The 24,381-nt window shown below is 37.6% G+C and overlaps 1 protein-coding gene and 1 long non-coding RNA gene across 6 annotated transcripts in view; both read right to left on the bottom strand.

Moving 5' to 3' along the window:
• The window catches only part of LOC103717089 (hyperosmolality-gated Ca2+ permeable channel 1.2-like), a 33,441-nt gene extending 9,325 nt beyond the window's left edge, over positions 1-24,116 (bottom strand). The window contains exons 1-11 of one of the 5 annotated variants that reach the window (XM_039131747.3): positions 23,916-24,039; positions 23,426-23,750; positions 23,241-23,321; positions 16,772-17,120; positions 14,355-14,501; positions 13,833-13,968; positions 10,076-10,177; positions 3,230-3,349; positions 3,007-3,087; positions 2,201-2,541; positions 657-902 (exon numbers count right to left, since the gene is read on the bottom strand). In XM_039131747.3, coding sequence (XP_038987675.2) covers positions 657-902; positions 2,201-2,541; positions 3,007-3,087; positions 3,230-3,349; positions 10,076-10,177; positions 13,833-13,968; positions 14,355-14,501; positions 16,772-17,085 — 1,487 coding nt within the window. In that variant the 5' untranslated portion in view covers positions 17,086-17,120; positions 23,241-23,321; positions 23,426-23,750; positions 23,916-24,039. Of the gene's footprint in view, positions 1-656; positions 903-2,200; positions 2,542-3,006; positions 3,088-3,229; positions 3,350-10,075; positions 10,178-13,832; positions 13,969-14,354; positions 14,502-16,771; positions 17,121-23,240; positions 23,322-23,425 lie in introns of all 5 variants that reach the window. The other 4 variants (XM_039131746.3, XM_008805335.6, XM_088704509.2 and 1 more) reach the window with 4 other exon arrangements.
• On the bottom strand, positions 4,645-10,069 carry LOC149752905 (uncharacterized). The gene is made up of 2 exons (XR_016396495.1): positions 5,925-10,069; positions 4,645-5,779 (listed from the first exon to the last, which is right to left on the bottom strand). It is a non-coding gene; the product is annotated as an uncharacterized LOC149752905 (long non-coding RNA).
• Positions 24,117-24,381: the final 265 nt, after the last annotated feature.

Genomic DNA, 24,381 nt, shown 5'->3' with positions numbered 1-24,381 from the left:
TTTCTATTACATTATGTCTCAATTCTCAAGAAAACATTGTTGTGTCATGGGTTCTATAATTTTTAATCAATTTCTGATCCAACAGAAGAAATAAATATTCAAATAACGTGGATCACATATTTTTTATAAATTCGTGATCCAACAGAAGAAATAAATATGCAAATAACCAGATATGTTTAGCAGGTGATCCAAATTCGATGAAATATAAACATCATATATAGTAACCATAGACAAAAGTTTATATTATAGTAGATTGAAATACTACTACGCACTATTTAACAGACTTCAGAGCACAAATGCACATGGATGCGCACATGGGTGCATGCATCTGTGTGCTTATGTGTGTATGTGTGTGTGAGAGAGACAGATATATAAATATTTGATAGTGGATAACGCTATTTTTTAGACTATAAATGATTTTTACAAGTTGTTAGCCTTGTAGAAGGAATGGGGTACAGATCAATAAATTGTTGATATGAATTACGAAAACTATAAGGCATAAGCTAATATAGACAGTAATCTTGATGCACAACTATGGCCAAAAATTGTTACCTCCATGATCAAGGTTTAAGAAGAAGAGTACACATATTAGAAGTAAATTTTATGAGGTTTCAGACAACCATTTATCTAGTAAATGAGAAGGTGCACAAACATACTCATTTGCCGACTGATGAATAAAGGTATGCAGTTGCTGAAATGCAGTTCCGGCGATTATGCTCCCTAGAAATACATTAACAAGCAAGAAAAGGTAATATTTGGATGCAGATCTTCTCTCTAGAGCTGACAAGGATATAAATCCTTCAAACTTGGACATAAGCATCAGTATTGTTGGCAGAAATATAAGAAAGATCTTCAGAGCAATTCCAGGAAGGAAACCTTGGATGAACGACTTAATAATGTGCCTGTGCAAAGTCATATGCTGTTCAAGGCAAGTAGGAAGATATGGAATAACCTCATAATCATAAAATGGATATATCAAATTTTAGAAAAAATTATCAAATTGTCCAAACATATCATTTAAAGCTAGACATAATAATGCATATAATAATTCTTTGTTCCCATAAATTTCCTATAATAATTCTTTGTTTCGATTAATTGCCTATAAGTAATTTTCTATTAAGCAACAAGCAAATATGCACAGCAGGGGAGTTCAGAAACATGGTTGACAACAATGATGATGAAAAGGAAATATCTTGAATGGATGAGTGCAACAGTCTGCTAGCCAGTGCATACACGCAAATACTGAATTTATGTGATAGTAGAATGGTGGCCAGCACTGGGGTGGCCATGCCAAAACTAAAAGATTTTTATTCCTTTTGGCTTGGTTTTGAGCAATTTGTTTTGAATTGGCACAGACCAGCATGGACTAGCACAGGGCAGCACATAAATCCTTGCACATATTATAAATTATATGTTTAACATAGGCATGTGAACAATAATGAAACTATTATATCTGCAATAACTCTTCAAACTCGAGCAATATTGTAAACAATGGCCCACTTGGTTATGGAGGTGCACCTGTGCAGCAGTTAAAGATTCAAAATAGGAAATAAGGACAATATTGCCTCCTTTTAGTGTGTCCTTTCCTCTAGCATCTCTTATGCCAATGGACATATATTGTGCTCTTTGTTTCCATGTCCTGATTATGACAAGGAATTGTGACTTAAAGAAATGTTTAGAGATAGAAGATTATGGTTTTTTGAGTGTTAAGATTATAATATTCATTAGGTTTGTAAGATTCTTATATACTTTGAAATTGGGATTCCAGCAACCTTTCCAATCTTTTCATTTTTTATTACTAAAAAACACCACAAAATAAGCAAGCATTTTGAATTAATTCTGTTACTTTGAAGCCCTGATTGTCCTTTTTGCTTTAGTTTTTAACCTTTGCATATATTACACAGGTATCATGACTTCAATTATATCTAAATTGTATAGCCGTCAACATGCCTATTGCCTAAAGATTGGTAATTCTTAATAATTTTTTGATTAAAAAAAGAAGAAAATATCATTCACTAATATCACATTGCTACTTATGGAAGTTGACTGCAATAATATATATAAATGGGATAAGAAAGACACAACAAGGAAAATGAATAAGAGATTAATTTAGATTAAATAATGCAAACAAAAGTAAATAAAGTAGTAATAATTCGAGTATGGAGAAAATATAAAAAGGAAAAAAAATATGAGCACTCACAAGTCAATTATGGGCTTTAGAAAAGGAACAGCTTTCTCTATCCCCTCAATATTAGCAAGAGATTGCACGAAGGCTATTGGAATCATAAAGAAGAAGGTAAGAAAGAAGAATGCTACTCCAATAATCAACCTTCTAACTGTGAGGGAGACGAAAGGAATGGCTAAATTCTGCCAATATACATCACGAGGTTCTGGAGCCCACTTAGTTAACCATAGGGTTGGATTCCGGGTTTGTTGTGTCTGAGCACAAACAGCTGCCCCCCATCGTGTTCGAAATGAAACAAATGCCACCGGCATAATAGACTTAGGGTCCTTTTTAACCTTTTCATGCTCTGTGGCCTCCTGAAAGTAACATTGTCCACAAAAAAAACCAATAATGAATTTTTGAAAAAAATAACATGCATATAAGTAATTATTTGGGCACAACATAATAGCAAATACTGAACACTAGACTATGACTGATACCATTCACAAAACCCTACGAACTCAAAAAAAGTATGCTCTACTTTCATATGTTCATGACAAAATATTTATTCTTCAAATATTCTGTAAACACGCCTAAAAGATGAAAGTCACCTGTTTTACTTTTCAATACACAGCTTTTGCAAAGAAAATAAAATGCACTTTCATATAAATTGATTTTCTTCATAAAAATAATTTATATACAAGAACAAACAGTTAAACAATCTTTCATGAGCGAGTGCATCTGATCCAATAGCAGTCATGAAAAATATCTCATAATGCATTCCTTCAAAGATTTCCAAGATGAACCAATATGCAATGAATCTAGGAGGTAGTACTGCTTACCTTTTTAGATAGCCTCTCAACCTCAGTTGTGTAAAATTCTATTGCATCCACCTTCTTACCGTATAGTCCAAGAAAACCAGTCTGATGGGCCAAAAAAGGGAATAAAATATGAATCTTCCAAGAAAGTCAACAAATGCTTGCTATTCTAAATCTCAACATAAAAAAGACAATAAAATGGATCATAACCAAAAATAAAAATAATAATATCATTTGCTCAAATGACCTTTGCAGTTGGCCTTTTAGATGGATTCCGATCATATTTGAGTTGATAGTAGTCAAGCCAATTCTGCATTTGTTTTTTCTCTTTGACCAGCTTAGCAAGTTTGTTTGCATTATATACAACCTACAAGGCACAGTCCATATAAGAAATAAAAACAAAAATATAGCACAAACTAGTTAAATTGTGTCTATGAATAGAGTACAAAAAATACAGCATGAAAACCTAGGTGGCATTATATGACTAGGCTTTTGGAAAAAATATCGAGACTCTTAACCAAAAGCAATGATTCCTTTCTATTTTTGAATCTAGGGTTCATAATGTAATACTTATCTGGTCTTATAAATTTTTCAAATTTTCATTTATCGAATAAAGGACTGAGGCCCAGACAATTGAGGAGACAAATCAAATTGTATGTGAGTATTTGCACCAATTGGAGAATAAATTTAATGTAAAACCTGGAGAGTAAAATATATGAAATGTCATGTAAAGACAAATCAACATGGGGTAAGAAATTCACAGCAAACACACACATAAATATGCACATATAGAAGCAAGCATGGTAGCTCTGTTTCCATAAAAAAGATATCCTCAACACTTCCTAAAATCTATGAAAAATTAATGCAGGTGTCAACAATATAAACATGATAAATAATTGGTTCTCTGACAGATCATCCCCCTTGTGCAAGACGGATCATATACCTACAGTTTACCTAATGAATTTTAAGGCAAAAGTTAGTGTTGGACCTCATCAAGAAACACTAGCATATATTTACAGTTGAATTGCCACAAGTTAATGGATGCAAAATAAAGTCCCATTTTCAGCACAGTAAAGAACACTGTTGGACTGATTAATAATATGAATTAAAAAAGTCTGGACAAAGGACAACCAGATTAGGACAACTCCACCTAGCAACTCACAACAACTCTCAAGATCTAGAAGGGAAAGGAGGATCAGAGGAAACTTCACCAGATTATCATATATATGATTGTTTAGTAGGCAAGTGCATTTGGTTGGACTAAACTTACACTTGCGCTGTGATCAGTATCCAAAAAAGAAGGAAATACAAAAGCAGAATTTGTCATAAAATGCAGGACAAAGTCCTAATGAGTAAATTATTGTGCTATAGGGAAAAACTGAGGATATTATTGATTTGAATGGTCTTGAACAAGGTCCGCCGTACCGGTCCGGTCCGGCGTACCGGTCGCCGGCCGGACCGGTACGGTACCAGTCCGGACCGGTACCGTACCGGTCCGGACCGGTACGGTACCGGCCGGGCTCCGCGAGCCAGACTTTTTTTTTTTTTAATGTTGTCTCTGTTGGATCTTAAATTAAATGAAAATTGATGTTTTTTTATTACTTTTTTCATGATTTTTGATATTTTCATATTTAAATTTAGGGTTGAAATTTGAAACATATATGATGCATGATTGCATGTTATGTTTTCCTCCCGTTCGAAATGATAAAATCATACACATAAAATATCTTCGAATTAAGATACAATCATTTACATACATTTAAAGTACTCTAGGATATCTAAAATCGGGACGAGTGCCGATGGCTCTCGTAGATATCTGGATCATAAGTATAATCAGGAGGAGGCAAATCAACCCAATCAGAAGGAACACGCGCCAGGTTATAAGAACTGTCGGATCTCTCGCTCACGCTCTGGCTCTGAGAGGTGTCCTCTGATTGTGTAGGGGCCCATCCAAATATGGCGGAAGCAAAATCCAATGCACCATATCCGTATTCGTCAGGCTGAGGCTGTGGATAATAGAATCCGTATCCGTATGTCCTCGGATCTGCAGTCGTATCCTGTCTTCCTGAACGACCTCGAGGAGCCCGTCTTCTATATCCAATAATATCCTCACGATCTCTATCAGGTGGTCGACCGTGGTCCGTATCCTGTGTAGCACCCATAAATTGGGACTCACCGGTGAAATAAAGACCACCCTCCGTCTGTGTCTCATGAGCACCATACTGTCCTCCGCTCCCTCCATGGCTAGAAGATCCATCACCACCAGAACCTTCATCGCTACTAGTCCAAGTCTCTTCCTCGACACTCTCCATTGGGATTCTTTGTTTTCCTTTCCTGGCCCTCTCTGTCTGGCTCCCCTGTGCCTGCGGCTGATCAGCTCTGGGAGTGCGTGGAATATTGCGCTCAGCCCATTGCTCTGGATCGACCCCAGCTTCGGTGGCTATGAAGGTAGCTGGTCGTGGAGGCGATCCTGGCTCGTCAAGCTCGGGCTCCTGCTGCTGGCCTACAAGCCAGCCGAGTAGTGGATCATCGTCATCAGCGGTGAAGGACCCGTAAATCGGATCTGTATACTTGAGCTCCACTTCCTCCTGGATACACTTTAGCGGTTTTTGCATTATCTTATTATTTAAGTAATTTATAAACTATTTTTTTTAAGTAAATTATTAACAAAATTAATAAAATAATATAGGATAAAAAAACCGCACCTTAAATAGTCTCCGCTGGATTTTTTGGGCAGGACCTCCTCCTCGCTATCTCTCAAATCTTTCCGTCTCCGCACCTTAAATAGAACCCATTTCTATCATAAAAGGACAACTTATCAAAAAATTAAGCTAATAAAGTAAATTTTTGCATTATCTTATTATTTAAGTAATTTATAAACTATTTTTTTAAGTAAATTATTAACAAAATTAATAAAATAATATAGGATAAAAAAACCACACCTTAAATAGTCTCCGCTGGATTTTTTGGGCAGGACCTCCTCCTCGCTATCTCTCAAATCTTTCCGTCTCCGCACCTTAACTAGAACCCATTTCTATCATAAAAGGACAACTTATCAAAAAATTAAGCTAATAAAGTAAATTTTTGCATTATCTTATTATTTAAGTAATTTATAAACTATTTTTTTAAGTAAATTATTAACAAAATTAATAAAATAATATAGGATAAAAAAACCGCACCTTAAATAGTCTCCGCTGGATTTTTTGGGCAGGACCTCCTCCTCGCTATCTCTCAAATCTTTCCGTCTCCGCACCTTAACTAGAACCTCTTAAGTCTCAACCTCAAATTGTTTGGGAAAGAAGTGAGCCTCGTTCGGTTTTTATAACCGAACGAGAGGCTTAAGATCGTGCTGTTAATCCCAGATTAACAGAAAATTCCAGCTTAATATCGTTAAATTGATACGGAAAGAAGTGGCCGGTCGGCCACTTTCTTGGTTTTTAATGGGAAGGAGTGGCCGAGGCCACTCCTTTTCCCATTAAAAAAAGGGAGAAAGCTGTGGCCGATTATTTTTTTTTTTCTTTGAAAGAAGTGGCCGGTTGGCCACTTCCTTCTTAAAACCACGCGCGGCGCGTGGTTTTTGAAACCACGCGCCGCGGTGGTTTTGGGAACCACAGCGAGGCGGCCACTTCCTTCTTAAAACCACGCGCGGCGCGTGGTTTTTGAAACCACGCGCCGCGGTGGTTTTGGGAACCACAGCGCCTCGCTGTGGTTCCCCAAAAAAAAAAAAAAAAAATTGAAAGAAGTGGCCCACGGGCCACTTCTCCCTTAAAACCACGCGCCGCGCGTGGTTTTTGACCACGCGCCGCGCGTGGTTTTTGAAACCACAGCGCGAAGCTGTGGTTTCGAAAAAAAAAAAAAAAACCACCCGTACCGGTGCGAACCGGCCGGTTCGCACCGGTACGGGGTCCGTACCGGCCGGTACGGGGTCCGTACCGGCCGGTACACAGATGAAAACCGGATATACCGGTTTTCATCGCTCTCCGGTACCGGTCAAGCACCGGACCGGTTTGTACCGGCCCGTACCGGCTGGTACGGACCGGTACGGCTTTCCTTGGTCTTGAACATAGACTACGGCAGGCTGTAATATAAAAATGGAATCGACTTGCAGAAGCATCAAAAGAAAGGCCAAGAAAAATCTGTTAAAGCCCATAAGGAAATCATTCAAAAGACTTTAGCTTGGTTTGAGTAAGGATGGTTTATTAATAGCAAAATGAGAAAGCATTAAACAGCCTTCACCAAATGAACAGGATTGGGCTTGTCCTAAATGATGTTTAAGCATAAAGAAGAACAAGTCAATGTGCATTCAATAAAAGTACAGAAGTATGTTTAGCCTAAAGTAATGGATCTCCATATCTTCCATCAAAATATTTTTAGACGGTAGATCACCCATGGATATATAAGAATATAATAGTTAAAAAAATTCTAGGAACATGTTGCACTAATTCCTAAATCGTGCTAAACCCAAACCCTCCTGACACTTCCAACCATATTTTTGACCAAAAACTAATAATTTACATCATAATACATCAGCAATAGCAATAGCTCAATATATGTTAAAATTTCATTCCATGCATCAATGTATTATTTCTTACCAAACTGTGTCCAATCCATTAATTAAAATAAAGAGAGCTACAAAACAGGTGAGTTATTCGTGATTCATAATATTATTATTATTCATATGGACATATTTTGCTAGTAATTCCATGCTCTTTTACATTAATAGACTTCAACTTAAACTACAAGCAACTTAACATGAGACCAACAATCACTGGAGTGAAGTAAATAATTCTTCCAGAACTCAGACAGGCAACATACCATAAATCGTTCAAATGAGGGCGCTCACCTTTATAGGGATCTCATAAATTCATATGAGAACTAAATCCAAAAAGCTTCTAATAACTATATAATAATTTTGATGCAACATGCATATTCATAGTTGACATAGGAAGAAGAGATCTTTATTTTTCTTTTCTTTTGCATCTTTTGGATTTGTTTCTAGGTTGAGTATCACAGAGTCATTAAAAAGTTCCAAGTTTGCTGATCCAAATTAGGATTCCATGGTGTTCCTTGACCAGTATGATAAGTTGCATATTTGTTTTGGAAGTTGATACTTTTACACAAGATACGTTGTCTCAGTACCGGACCTTTTACCGGTGCCACACTAGCACAACGTCGGTACGGTACAGGACAAATTTTTTTTTTGGCATACCGAATGTCGGTATGCCATCCGTACTGGGTACTAGTACCGAACCGGTATGGTACAGTACGCCCCCATACCGCCTGGTTCGGGCCGGTACGGCGCACCTTGTTTTTACATGTAATTATATAAGTCCCATTTTTAATAGCCAATGTGTGTCTACAGTCATTATAAATAAGTTGAGAGTACTTGTAGGATCCAAAAACTTTGTCTGATGGTTATTTTTGTTGGTAAAGTCATATGTACACTAATGATTTTTGAAGAATTGACTGGTTACTTAAGCAAATTAATTTTCTTTTTGATGGAGTCCACATTTCCCTTCTCATGTCCTTCATTTTCTTTACCTCTTTCACTTACCACCTCTGACTTGCATAACCAATTAACCATACCTACTCAGCAGTTTGCATCGTAGATGTTTGAATATTATTGTGCTTTCCTCCTTAGTAGGTTTTGAGATACTGTAGGAGGCTCCATGAGTTGGTAACAAAAATCCACAATTTTAAATTAGATTGCAAAAGATTATGATAATATAAACATGTACCAGAAAAGCAGCAGCATCCATAATGCATATAAATTGCTCATGTACAAGAAGATCACTCATTTAAATCTACTATACAAAAGGGTTTTGGCATTGGCATATAGATAATTGAGATAAGAGGGTCAAGTTCAGTTTGTTAAACTTGCCCTGGTCTTTTTAAATACGTTTGATACCTGTCACCCAAACCAATTAACTGAGTTCCCTAAAAAGCATCGACAGACTTTTACAATTTTAGACTCTGTACAAAAACATTGCATGCTTAAATTATGTCTACTTATATGCACAAAAAAGAAACATATTAATTATTAACTTATTAAAAACTTTATTATTAATAACTTATAAAATATGTAATATATCCAATTATGGCTTTATAAAGGCACCTCTCCAACAAGTATTTAATTGTTTGACAGATCCAATTGGGGCTGATGCATCTCCAACTAGTCCATTATCTTCTGTTTTACATGTTTGTAGCTCCATACAAGTTAATATCAAGTATCAACAATCAAATTAATCAATGTTGTCGTAATGGTTTAAAATTATTTCCACATTTTGTATTTTGGGATTTGAAATTAAGGATGATGATAGACAATGAAGGTGTAATCAAAAAAATTTATTACTTGCAAATCACAATGTCGCTGGATTCTTGGTTAGTGGAGTTGTATTAACTTTTTTTGTCACCTAAAGACATTCTCATCATAGAAGTCCAAACCTACATAAGTGTAACTGATAAAGGTGGCCAATGGTGAAGGGCTTCATTCAGTCATTCTTCATAAGTGACCACCCTAAGATGTAAAACAGGCAGGCAATAATGCTATGGATTGGACGTTACATTTATTTGGTATGAAGTATGAATCGTTTTGCTTTTTCGCTCTTTCTTTGCGAGCTGCTTCACATTGCTTCTTAATCTTGCAGCCACTTGGACGCTTCACTCCACTTGGCCCACAACATCACTTTCGATGGGCTCTCGGTCAAAAATCCAAATTTATTTTCTTCTCATGCCTAAGATTGGATATTTATAAAAGTCACTCCTCAGGAGTGCATGTGAAAGACTGCTACTACTGGTCTATACAAATATGTTTCAGCAAAAGATGTAGGTGGCATTAAGATAAGTGACTAGGTGCACCTTGGAAACACAACTATTTTATGAGAAAAATATAAAAGATATTATTTAAGATTATATAGATCAGTAAGATTACAATTAAAAACATAACACAGTTCGAAAAGCCTTCAATAAGTAAACGCTATAATTAGTGTAAACTAATTCTTGAGATAATCTCATCATTTCCTTACATCCACCTATCCTAAAGCTTCAAACTATGCCAATTAGTGTAAAGTTGTAAACTATAGCCAAATATAACCTGATGAGTTAAATAATGATCACGATGATTGACAAGGAAAAAATGTTCAACTAGCTCGCTGACAGACTCATCCGGGTCAGGTGGCACATTCTGTACAAGGACCTGAAACAAATCAATGTATACCATGAGTTATTCTAGAACCGAGTGAGTTGGAAATGAAAATTTACTTGAAAAGGGAAAGAAAATGTAAGAACAATCAAGAAAATTTGTTGTTAGGAACATCTTCACGTCCATTAAATGACACTAATACTACTATAAAGTAAAAACGGTCCCTTGGCATGCATGCATATGTGTAATTAATTATTTATGGTGTTTATACTTTCATAAAGAACACTGCATATTAATAAGCATACATATGAGAGCCACTGCACCAACTAACTAATGTTTGAGATTTCAAACATTCATCATATTGGAACAATGACTAGCACCTTACAGTAGCAGAGCAAAAGATCACCATCATTGGCCTCCACTATCGACCTTGGACCCTTATAATGTGATGATGACCACCTTGAAATTATATCAAAAATACCCCTTCTTCTGGTACTTCACAACATATCTAGCACTAATAGTATTGAGAAAGCTTTGGCATTAGCTGCAATTCAGCCATTAAGGCTTTAGTCTGTCCACTCAACATTCTTCATGAACGATCTTTGAAATTTCTGTAGGAATCAAATCTTGATAATCCTTTTTTTATGGAACGGGAGGCATACAGCTGCCCGGCCTTTATTAACAATCAAAAAACCAATCTTGATAAGCAAGGAGAAGATTTTGAACATTTTACATAGTGGAGTAAAATCTAATTTACTGTCTCTTCTTTGTTTCAAGTTCGACGAAGCTTCAGATTGGAACAAAGCAGGTTGTTCCCATCATGCACTTGGCGCTCAATGTCTAAGAAACCGTGTTGTTGTATTTAAAAGTCAAACAATTGTAGACAGTTGGAAACTAAAATCAACAACTCCACACCAACTTTTTGGACAGGCATATTGATTTAGTCAGTCAACCATTAGTTTTTTTTGTTTGCAGACACCACAAATATCTTGAGTTTTCTCTCTACCAAATGTCTCTAGTAAAAGGTAAATCTCAACTTCTACATCAACTCTGCTTTTTGTTGCTCTGGCTGATTCTTCTCAGATAGAGAGCTACACCCAGTCAAAGTCTTATCCGAAAAAGAAACTTTCGATTTGACCGAGCCCATTTTGGGGTCTAACGGTGGAATTTTATACCAATTCAACCTCTTAGTTGTAGACTTCGAAAAGATACCCAATTTCAAAAAAAAGATCATCTCAATCAGGTATCATATGACCAAATTATAGCCTCCTGAAGTTTAACCTGCAACTCGGCTTCCCAATGTGGCGAATCTCGCTCTTGAACCTTATCCAAGCCGGCTCGTAGGGGTCAAAGTGGTCCACATTGAATCTGAGGTTCATCCTTTGTCTTCATTTTTTTACTGTTGTTTTTTCCTCTTTTTCCCCTCTCTCTCCATTCCTTTTTTTCCTCTCCCAATTTGGATGCCGATAGCAAAAAGGGTGGGCACCATTTTAGTGCATCCAGATTGGTATTCATCCGTACCAGCCAATGATAATCCTCGTAACATTTGGTCTCAATTGACATGAATCAAGACAACCTAGAACGGAGAGCAAGTTTTGTCGTCTCGATACCAGACTTTGTGTCAGTATCATCCAGTTATTATGTCTAAACTCTCAGTACGGGGGCTAGTTTGGTGTACCGACACTTATTACGCCCTCCATACCACGTACTGGTTCGGTGCCAGTATGATACGATCAATACACACCAGTACCAACTAGTATGGCAAACCATGATGGAGAGGGTCAAGGCCCTAAATGCATTTGAGGAGTCCATAAGTCATAAGTCCGATCTGGGGTCACTAAATAAAATAGGTGCTAATCAGGAATGAAAACCATGTGTGACACAATCATTATTATCATTTTTATTGTTAAGCTAATTTTAATTATACTATAAAAATCAAAATTTCAGCTTAAAACATTGAAAGCATGCATCCAATGGTTCCAAACAGTACAAGATACTCCAAAATTTTGTAATATGTTTCTTATCTTTTATTGAATCTGAATTATTTTTAAATCTAGCTTTTGTATCTTTTTTGACTGAAACTATGGAACTTAGACCAAACTGTCAAAATTAAAATTCAATGAATCCAACCAAAATTGAAACTGAAACCAAGTTTTCAAGCCTCCAATATTTTTCCTTGAACATTTGTGATAACATTTTACTTTTGATAACATACAATGGAAGGCTTCAAATTTTGCTTACTCGAAGAGGGGCAAATAAGAGGTCAAATGTCATAATGGAAAATGTTATTCAACGAGAAGCCTAACGACACAAAAGCTTACAGCCATAGAAGAAGTACAGTGGTGTTTAGGTAAAGAAAAACTTTGCCACTAAAGAAAACACCACAAGAACAAGGCTTTCAGAATAGAATTGAACTCCCCATATTTGTAAGAAGATTTGTTATGAATGTCTATGAATCATAAAAATATTAGAAAATAAAGGCATTATATATGCATATGTATGCGCATATATATCTATTAACAGCTATTTTTTGGTCAATGATGATATTGCTTCCTTGATAGTAACCAAAAGCACAAATAGAAGCTTCATATTAGTGATTATGTTCAAAAAGACATACATATGTATAGAAACAAATTGGATCAAATCATTCTAGAATACATTTTCCTTCTTCAATTTTATGCCATACATTATGCTCCAAGGTTCGCTGGACCGATCGTACCGACGTACCGGTGAGTACCGGTACCAGTACGGTACCGATTCGGTATCGGTTGGAGCCGGTATCGAACCGGAGATGCGCGCGCGGACGCGATCGCCGCGGACGTCAAAAAACAAGCAAAAAAAATAAAAAACAACGCGTCCGCGAACGCGCGCGGACAGGTTAAATGCCACAGAGTGGGCACGCGGTCTGGCAGCCCGCGTGGACACGCTGTCCCGCACAGGGAAGCGCGCGCGGGCGCGATTCCTTGCTGGAGAATCGGCCGCGGGCTCGGTTCCTGCACGAGGAATCGCGCGCCCGCGCACTATTTCCAAAAAAAAATAATTACGCATCCCCACGCATCCGCAGACGTGTGCGGACACGTTTCCTCGTGCACCCACGCACTATTTCCAAAAAAAATCATTACGCATCCCCACGCATCCGCAGACGTGCGCGGACGCGTTAAATGCCACAGAGTGGCCTTTAATGCCACTCTATGGCATTAAGTGGCCCACGCAGGCTTCCGCGTGGGCGCTCTTCCCCGCGCGTGGGCACGCGAGAAAAATGCGTTTGGGCCGGTGCGAACCGGCGCAGTTCGCATTGGTACAAGTACGGAACCGTTTTTATATGTTGTACTGTACCGGTGCCTGTCGGTACCGGTTCCGGTCGGTTCAGCATACCTTGCTATGCTCTATGCAAAATTCTAGCAAAAAATGCATGTAAACATTAGCATTGTGATAATTATGTCAGAATGTCAAACCATAAACATGTAGATGCAGAAACCTATACTCCCTTTAAAATTATTATTTTAAATTACAAGAGAGCAACATGAGAGAAACCTAATGAATACAAAAGGACAACATAAATGCATTCCTTATTTATACAAAAATAAAATATGAGATGTACCACGTATCGAGTAATAAACTTCTTTCAAATCCAAGAAAAAAGGTGTCGATATAAAATTACAATTTATTTATACCAAAAATTATTTGACAAAAATTGAGGCAAGCTTACAGTAAATTGATCTGGACGGCGCTTCTCCGATGCAAGAAAATGCAACCTCATCGATGCAATAATTTCGTACTCTTTAAGCAATACATAGCAGGTCCAAAAGGAAAAGATATATGCCATCACCAAATGGGCCCAAAATCTGCAACAGAAAATAAACGGTTTTGAAGTATAAGCAGAAAGCTTGCTCTTCCATGGGACAAATCCAATTACAAGAAGACTTGGCAAAATGTTATCAACCCTATACATTCAAGTGTACATGGCATGAGAATAAAGATTTAAAGGTGTTTTGCAGTGGTACTTGTGAAAAGAACAAAGGAATTACATATTAATATTGACTACACAGTAATACCCTAACAGAAACAATTTTTTAGTAATCTAACACCAGAATTGCATGAAGGGCATGACAGAAAGATCAGTAATCAGCTCAGGAAGCAGAAAACTTTTGAAAAGCAGCCAGACACAAAACAGGAACCGCAATCAGTTTAACTAGCAACTGATCTCTTGATAAAATCCTTAAAGACTCACCTCTGCGATCTCTTAGGGATATTTGATATAGAAAGCTTGTCTATGTCACTATATTCTACATTTGAATTCTCCAGAGTGGCATTGGTCCAGTTGACTGGTACAAGCACAGCAAATGCCAGGATTGCGATCGGAATAAAGATTTTAAGCCTGGAAGAGGAAAAGGAGGAAGAAGAAGAAGAGAAGGAGGAAGGACATCAACACAAAAATGACATGAAATAATCAGCAGTCATAAATAAAATTTCATGAAGTTTTAAAAGACAACTAAACCATTAATCAAATAAGAGCAAAGTAACTACTTCAGGCAAAGTAACTACTTCAGATAAGATAAAGGATAACTTATAAGTTCAACCATCACACCTTGGAGTCACATACACTGTCTTGGAGAAAAAGTGAACCAAAAACCTTTCTACCACCCCCCAGACACACAAAAAAAAAGGTGAACAGAAAGCATGTAGTAAGGAAAATGGGATCAAAATCATGCTGTGTGGACTATTTAAGTCTCTAGCACTCTGTTCCTCAACTTTTAATAACAATTCTTCAATAAGAGAAAGTAGCAGTATAACCTCACCGATACATAGAGAACACTAATAACATGCTTGATGTTGCTTGTATTTTATAAAAAGAGAAGGAGAAGCTAGAAGCTAGGTTTTCTAGCTTCTTGAAAAAGGCTATTTTTTTTTTTTACTTTTCTTCTTGTAGCAGCACCTTTCAGATAATATTACCAGATGCATTTTTTCTTGGCTTTAAAGTCACAAAAGCATTTTCTAAAGAAATACCAAACATGCCCTATGCAAAAAATTCCATGCAACTCCTTTCCCTAGCAAGCATCCTATTCTCCATCAAAACAAATATATGTGTGCGTTTTGTATAACACCCATTACAAAATTCAATGGGCAGAGTTAAAAAAAAAAAATCTGAACTGTAGGATGTGATCTACAAGGTCAAATGAAAATTTGTATATTTTGGAGATCTCTCACTTATACATCAAATTGTCCCCAAGAAATAGTTGTTCTGGCATGATACAATGTGTTAATTTTTGAATGGCTTATTATAGGCCAGAAATCTCCAAAACATATGATGTTTTCCTTTTTTTCATTTGAGGCATTTTAGACCATTACATTACATCCAATGGTTTAAATTTTCATTTTTTCAACACAAAGCATTGAACTTGACTATCCACACAACATACACATATATGTATGTACATATAGAGTGCAGTTCTAATCAAGGTCCGCCGTACCGGTACCGGTCGGCGTACTGGTACCGGTCGGCGTACCGGTACCGTCCGGATCGGTACGTACCGGCCGGTACCGCGAGCCACAGCTTTTCTTTTTTGTTGTTTGAAAGAAGTGGCCCGTGGGCCACTTCTTCCTTAAAACCACAGCGCGAGGCACTGTGGTTCCGAAAAAAAAAAATCGTACCGGTTCGCACCGGTACGAGGCCGGTACCAAGCGGTACCGGCCGGTTCGCAGATGAAAACCGGATCCGGTACCGGTCAAGGACCGGACCGGTACGTACCGGCCTATACCGGCCGGTACGACATTCCTTAGTTCTAATACAAACAAGGTTTAAAGAGAGGACTTTACACCTACTACAAAGTTCAATAAATAAAGTTGCAAAATGAAAATCTAAACAACTGGATGTGATTTACAATCTCTAAAATGCCCATATCCCAAAATAAAAAGATCATATCTTTTAAAACCCTATCCTACACATCAAGCTCCCACAAAAATCACATACTACAACATATAATTAGAATTATACTATGTGGGAGGATTTGATATATATAATAACGAGGTTTCAAAAACATACGAATCTTTGTACATAGCCATCTTGGACCTTGTGGAACATATCTAATTGTTTAGTTTTCATTTTGCAACTTCAATCACTGAATTTTGTTGTCAGTATAAAGTCCTCTTTGCACCCTGTACGAAACTATAATTATACTCAACCATATATGTGTATGTATTTAGAGAGAGATAGCAATAGAGAGAATAGAGAGGAGACAGAGAAAATTTTGGGGCCCTTTCATTTCCATACATATATAATTTAGGTGAACATGTTGAATGTACACTTTCCCAACTATACAGATATATGTGGATCTATGTATGTATCCATATACATATTCAGTTTATTTTCTACATGTTGGTCCTCCTGTTGCATTCTGAGGTGATGCACTCATGCAAATGCTTTGCAATGTCTCATGCATATGACGGATTTAGTGAACAGGTCAAAGACACCGGTGGCTAGGCATACCTCAAGAACAAACCTTTTATTTTTCTTTTCCTTCTTTCCTATGCAACTATAAATGCAAAATTGGAAGTCTAATAAATGGAAACAAATACACAAAAACTAAGAAAGCCAACAAAATGATAAATGAAACAATAAACAAACTTATTAGAATATAACTAGAATACCCAATCAAGTATATCCTCAGGTAAACAGCAGAATCAAGTCCTGCATGGTCTATTAGCTCAGGTTCAGGCATTTTGAGGGCAGCTGGCATCCATCCCAAGAACCTCAAATAGGAGCGCAAGTCTAAATTGACAAACTTTCTCACAAATGTTCCAGAATGTGTTGGACTGCTTCTTACACCTTTAAGATACCATTTAGGAAAGTAAACCCTATCGTTTATTGGCTGCAGACGTAGTACAGCGAATGCGAGAAAGAATGCAAAGGCACTTAGTATGTTGATAGCTGCAGCAAGCCCTATGTCAGTAAGTGAAGCCATAACTTCCTCTCGGCTAAGTATCAATACCTATCTCCCTGCAGATATAAACCATTATATGCATCAGTAAGGAATTAATTATTTAATCATAGAACCAACACAAATAGGAATAAAAGAAAAGCACTTCACTTCTAAAACTAGTATTACCAAATGACCACAATAAACAACTACAGTGCCTAATGAGTTTTCTAATATAAATAGAATGGAAAGGAAAAAAATTTTAAATCATGGGTATACAAATAGATAATATACAAACATGACAAATATGTTGACCTTATCAAGAAGAGCCTACGTATCAGCTTGTATAAAACTTATCTAAGCAATAATATGAATAAATTTCAATATTCATAAAATTAACAACAGAAGGACAAAAGAAGATAAACAACCATGTAGTAAAAGCCAACTGCAATTCACTATTTAAGAGGGGAGAAAAGCCAAGTGCAGAAGTTTCAAAAACATGATCAACTAAACAATAGTGGCAAGCAGAAGGTAAGATTTTCATCAAATATGTCGGCTTGCCACCATAATCAACTAAACAAAACTAGCAAAAGAAGGTAACATTTTTATCATATACATAGGATTTCACTAATAAGCAAAAAAAAATTGCCAATTTTGGGCATATTGTTCTTCACCTTTGTGTAATCTATGCACCAATTCTACTTGCATTGCGCTCACATATATTCATGAGAGCTAATATATGGCATTTGCCCCCGGTAGAAAGTGTTGCACCCTTGTGCACCCAACTTCTTTCTTAAGTTTTAATGGTTAAAAAAGCACTCTGCTAGAGTTTTGAAGATTTTTGTGGGAGATTGGCTAATTCTAGAGCAAAACATAATGACAAATTTGCTCATTACATCAAGTAAAATGCATTAATTCTCTTATTTCTGCATCTGCAAATTACATACTAGAATCCTATTGGTAGTCGCCGATTCACCATCTACTGGCATTCCTTCTAGAGATTTTGTTTTGCTAGATGATTTATTCCTTTAGACAGCTGAGATGATACATCAGATTAATTCTGTAGCTTGCATTCATCTCAAGGTTCGCCGTACCAGTACCGGACCCCGTACCGATGCCACACTAACATAGTGTTGGTACGGTATGGTACGCAGTACGCCACCAGTATCGGTACGGTGCGTCCGGTACCGTCCGATACGGTACAGCATACCATGATTCATCCCGACCCATTTGACTCCAAAACCAGCTTAGATTGTTGCGGAGAAATGCGATCATTCATCTCTTTTAAACAAAACTTAATGGTTTGTTTTTGCTTAAGGAGAACTATCCATTTTTCTGACAAATGACCCTATTAAAAAAAAAAAAACTAGACTTATCTTTCTTTCACTATGTTGCTTCCAATAAGATATTGGTCATCTTTTGTTTTTCAAAGGACCAGTTATCATTACATTTAGGTCTCGTTTATCTTTTCTTTCCTTTTTTTTGGTTTTTATTTTGGACTTAAGATATTGGTCCACTATGTTGACAAATGATGATTGGTTTGTCTTGGCTTATAAATAGTCCCCTTTATCACTTGTATTTGTCAGGTAGTTAACTATCTCTTACATAGCTCACCCATTCTGATCCTCTCACCTATGCAGCTATGCTGAGATATATACGTGTGTATGTATATGTATATGTATATGCCTATGCATATGTATATTTATTTGTATTTGCATGTAAACTCTTGCAAATAAAACAGTCCACTGAGGCACTAAGTGCCGTTTAGTTCATGATAGATGATGTTTATGTAACATTGGCTTTATAATAAGATTTATGAGACCTAAAGATTTGAGAAACACCTTAGCATTTAAAAGTGGAAATTTTGATGTGACAACCAAAATTCTAGAATTTGTACAAAAATTGGTAAATGAACTTCTTATTATTGAGGAATTCAAATTTTTAGGTTTTTTATTGAATTCAAAAGGGTGGTACTTCTTTATTGATATTCAATGTCTTAAGCAAATGGAAATAGAAATAAAAATAAAAAATAAAAGAGAAAAAGACATATACTTAGTCCATATGACCTTATAATACACTAGTTATTATGTAAGGACTTAGCTAACACAATCCTGGTAGCCAACTGATGCAACGGGAATTAGTAAATGACGCAGCGGGAAAGGATGAAGGGGCAACTTGATCATTGAATATGGGACTTTAAAGCCTTCGCCACAAATCCATTGGCTCCTGCGAAGATCTGTTCATGGGATGGATGGCTTGCCCGGCCCTCCCAAGCTCGAAAAATTTTGGACGAGCCTAGGTCTGGATTAAAGCCCGGTGGGCCGGGTCAGGTATGAGCTCGCCTGTTAAAATGGGACCAGGTTCGAATTTAATTCAGTTTGGCCTGAGCCTAGTCTGACCCAAATCTTACATAATATATAATATATACTCATGCCTTATGAATCCAGTTTTTGTGACCAGAAAAAAATGTTAATAGCTCTCTTCCATGCACGAACACTCCTTATAAACAACCACAAACGCAAGTTGATGGGCTTTACCTATCCCTTTCAAATATTTAAATCTTTTCAAGTATTTTGTATATTTTTTAACTAAAAAAAGGGTCTAGAAAGCTCGAGGCCCGGTCCGAAGCCCGAAGCCCAAGTAAGTACCAGATTCGGGCCTGGAAAGTAGGCCCGAAGACCGTATCGGGCTAAGCTCGAGCCTAACTAATTTCAATTATATATCTTTGGTTAAGCCTGGCCTACCTATTGAACAGGTCTATCTGTGAAGCTTGGCATGACTCGGTTGGTCATAAACTCATAATACATGTCGTTGCACCCTATGCTACATCACCTACTTACCAACTAAGGTCGGAAGAACCGGTACCGGGCATCGTACCAGTTTTCTGGTGGAACAACTTGGTACGGGTCGTGCCAGACCTATACCGAGAGAGAGACCGTGCAGAGAGAAAAAGAGAAAGTAGAGCAAGCAGGGGAGGGGGGCCGGAAGAGGGTGGCGGAGGCCGGCAGAGACCGTCGAAGGCTGGCCTCCGCCGGCGTCCGCCCTCTCTCTCCCTCCCTCCCTCGCTAGCTCTCTCTTTCCTTCTCCTTCTCTAGTTCCGGCAACGGATTCCATTTCCGTTGCCAGAACCATACCGGTAAGACACCGGTACGGCTCAAGACGATCGGAACCATCCGGTTCGGGACTGTTCCGCCGACCCTGCTACCAACCAACCTAGGAAGTACTAACCTTGAGTGGAACCAACCTAGTAGGCCCCACCTATTTGAATTGACCTACCTGCCAATAAATAGAGGCAAGAAAGGTAAGTCAGGGGGGACGAGGAATGTTGGGTAAGCTTTTAGAGAGCACAAAAGGAAAGAAGAAGAAGAAGAAGAAAAAGAAGATGAATGAACAAAATAACTATAATAAGCACTTAAAAAGTGAGCAAGTATTCAAAGAGATTTAACACAAGTATAGCACCCTTACTAGAAGTTTCTTGTTAATAAGGTTTATATTTAATATTTCTCTTTGTCGTGCCTGTTTTTTATCTCTTAAGATTTATGGCTTCATAGAATGGACTATTTTCTTCTTAATCTAACTCCATAGGATACTAGTTGGGAATAGTATTTGGCTTTCCCTTTTTCATCTAGTGGAAGTCAATCTTTGGCTCCACTTGACTTGACGAACTCCAATTTTGACAATTTGCCTTGTTTCTTTAACATGTGGATTCTCTTATTATGAATGTATTGATAATAATTACATATATTTTACGCTGGTTTAAAGTGACATGCTTATAAAGATCAGTTTGGTTGACATATTATAGATTCTCAGTGCACCAATGCAAGCAAGTACCTCTCAATGGAGTTACATAATTTATGACCTCTCATGATGCCCTTTACAATGATCATATTGCTACACAACTCAACAAAACAAAGTTGCTAATAACAAGCACAATAATATTGTCAAGACTCAAGATTGCTTGCACATTTCTCAGTTTTGTTGCAATGCTTCTTTCAATATTGCGCTGAAGCCATCCTGACCTCCACTTGTATCATAATTAGAAATCCCCTCCACCACTCTTGTTAGTCACACACCTCAATGATGTAAATCAGAATTTCTATTGGAAATAGGTATTTGTCAATTTTTGGAACTTTTGATTCAGCTGCATTTTCTAAGGGATAACTTGAATCATACATGATAGACATGAAAGTACTAGTTTCAAAGCTGACTTCAAGCCCGCAAGTTTTCTATTATGAGTTTTAGCTAGTTTGGTTATTATGAGCATCAAAAGTTAGCATAAAGTTTCATCATGAGATTAGAGTGGAGTCCATGTCACTTTAGGAATGTGTTTATGTAGTTTCTGGGTTGAATTAGGAGTCCAAATGGTACGCTATCAATTCAGAAGTGTTTTACAAGTGTCCTGGTGTTCTTATGAATTCTTTTGATAATTTTATATGTAGTTGAAGCCAAAGCTGCAAACTGACAATGTATTTTTCTTGAGCTATAAATAAAATTTCTTTCTCATGATGGATTCTATGAATTCCCAAGGACAAACTCTTACTCCCTTGCACTTTTCATTCATGCCGGTTATTATCAAATTGTAGCACAAGTTTCATGGGAACGTGAACATCACTAAGTGTCAATACTACAAAGGATAGAGTGGTAGATATTGCTCCTCTAGCATGATGGTTCGTCAAGTCATGAACTACAATAAGCAGGTCACGGAGTTGGTTTCACATTTATGCGATTGGAGGATATAGCTGTTGCTGCAACACCTTCGATGATCCAGGAAACTGAAAGTCAACAGAGTTGCCAACACTGATTGCTACCACCAAAATCTCAGCATTCCTAAACTTCCTCATTAGGAATCATGGAGAATGGAGAGAGATGATTCTAAAATATTTCAGAAGATTAGTATTTCATGATCAGCATGAAGAGTTTCACAAATCTTGTACCATGATATACAGTCAACAAGTTAAATTTAAGAGTGAAACCATATCCAAAGCCTTCCATGACATCATTACTCGACAAGATTGAGATGTAATGATAATAAATCACTATGAAGTTTCTTTTTCTATAAATAAGAAATGTTTTGATGAAATTCTGTGTGATATTATGTATCAGGTGGCCAATTGTGCATCCATGTGCTAGATACTAATATAAATAACTGAAATGCAAAGTTGACCATACACACCTTAAGAATATGAGAGCAGCTTATAGAACGTGATCAATGAGAAGTAAGGCCAATAAGTGGGAGATGAGCCAATAATTAATCTCATACATGATCTCACGTCACTAACTGCTTGGAAGCAATCTCCTTAGAAGATCTTACTTTGATCGAACATGAAACATAGAGGAACGGGCTAAGGCTAGCCAATCTTAAGGGTATGGTTTACTGTCTTTTATGTTTGTCAAGCAAATCAAAAGGCAGAAACATATGTTTTCCCTCGCTTGTGATACACTTTCTCCTTCTTGTACTTCTCAATAATATTCCGAAATCAAGGGGAACATATATTGCATGTTGGTGTTAAAAAATGCACATGTTTGTAAAATTTTCAACAATTAAGGTGTCTTTAGGTTGGTTTTCTTTCACAAAGTTCTAATTGTGAATACTTCAATGCCCTAATTGCTTTCTACCGATTATATAGACCCCAGTCTTACTATCAGTTTCATTTTCAGCAACTATGATATTGTTGCGACTTACAAACACCATTACACGTTATGACGTTACAAATACAACTTCTGTTGTCATCAAAGCTTTTCATATTTGATTCACATTCCAATCAAAGACACTCTCTTTGCTGGTAAATGAAGAGTCGAAGATGCAGCAGAGTGGAGGTCCGCGACTCTATAAATCAGATGGAAAACATGCCTTACGGATTTTGTCCAAAGAACCACAGGGTAAGGCTAAAATTGCCACCAAAATCCATGAAATCCACAGGACAAAAAAAACGAAAACAACAAAAACAATGCTTATAAGAGAACTGGAAGTCAGAGTCATATTATTTCCTTTATTGCACAAGCACAGCATAGGAGACATCAATTAGCTCTATTCAGCAGATTCACCAAACCTGAAGCATGATATGTTGTGTCCATTACAAGTTTTTATGTCCCACTTTGCCGAATACAACAAAACAATTTATGTTATTTGGATTCAACTAAAAATTTAAAAAAATAATAATAATTAGGCACAGAAATCACTAGGAAGCCAGAGTTCCTACCAAGGAGATAGCACGAAATTCAGCTGATCAATTAGCTCAAATCTACCTCAGTTGGGTCACTTTTTGCGACGAAATTTGTCCCTGAGCACCAGATTGAAGAAATCCGTATGCTTATATTCACGAATAAGGACGAAGTAGGGGACGGGGGAGAGGAAAATGAGAGAGAGGGATCGCAATGCGTGTACCTGGAGAGGTAGGTATGCAGAGTTGAGTAACGGAAACGACGAGAATAGAGACCAGGGAGAGATCTTGAAACGTCTTGGTGAAGGACTTCCGGGCAAGGGGAAAGTTAGGAATTCTTCTATCGACAACAACCAACAACTCAGAATACGGCGTAAAGGAGAAGCTTGTGCTGCACTCCTTTCGCTTCTTTATCCTTTTGCCTTTGATAGTGGGTCAGGCCAGGCACCAATTTCTCCCTTTCCTTGCTGTCTTTCTTTCCACCGTTCTATTCTTTTCCCCTCAGGTTCGGACTTCAGAACGCGAAACAGCAGCAATACAAGCAAGAGTCTGAAAGGAAATAAGGAGTAGAAGGAAGTAGGAAGTTGGGACCACCGCTAGATCTTATTTGAGATCCAAGATCCCCAAGATCAAGAAACAGAGACAGAAAGAGACGGCGGAAGGAAATCAGAGTAGCATGACCATACTACTAGCGGAGACGGGGAGAGAACGCACGGATAGGGCGGGAGGCGGGGGGCGCGGAGGCCGTCGCCGTGGAGAAGACGAGCCAGTCTGCCGTTGGAGACCAGATAAGGACTCGCGAGACGACGAAAAGCCCCCAAGGGGCGGATGCGACGTCCCTTTATCCCTTACTACTTTCGCAACAGATGGCCTCCAAGGACGGAAGTCGGTCGACACGTGTACCGCCGCAAGCCTATCTGTAATGTGCTGTTGTGTGGCCACGAAGAAATAAGAATGATATAATAAAATAACTCATAAATTGTTGAGAGTAGTCTACGGGAATTAAAAGTAAAAGGTCAAAGCCCATCCTAGGGGAAGCCTTCGTATGGTAGATTTTGCAACACAAAAAATAAAGAAAATAAAATGAACAGGTAAATTATCTGTGGTTTTTGTTGGCTCTTTTTAGTTTATATCTATAGTGAGCACTCTCTTATATGATACAGCTGATATATAGGTTCTT

This window comes from Phoenix dactylifera, chromosome 9, assembly GCF_051530095.1.
Source record: "Phoenix dactylifera cultivar Ajwa chromosome 9, Ajwa_hap1_PhDact_Kaust_v1.1, whole genome shotgun sequence".
NCBI lineage: Eukaryota > Viridiplantae > Streptophyta > Magnoliopsida > Arecales > Arecaceae > Phoenix > Phoenix dactylifera.
This window is presented reverse-complemented; position numbering and strand designations above follow the sequence as displayed.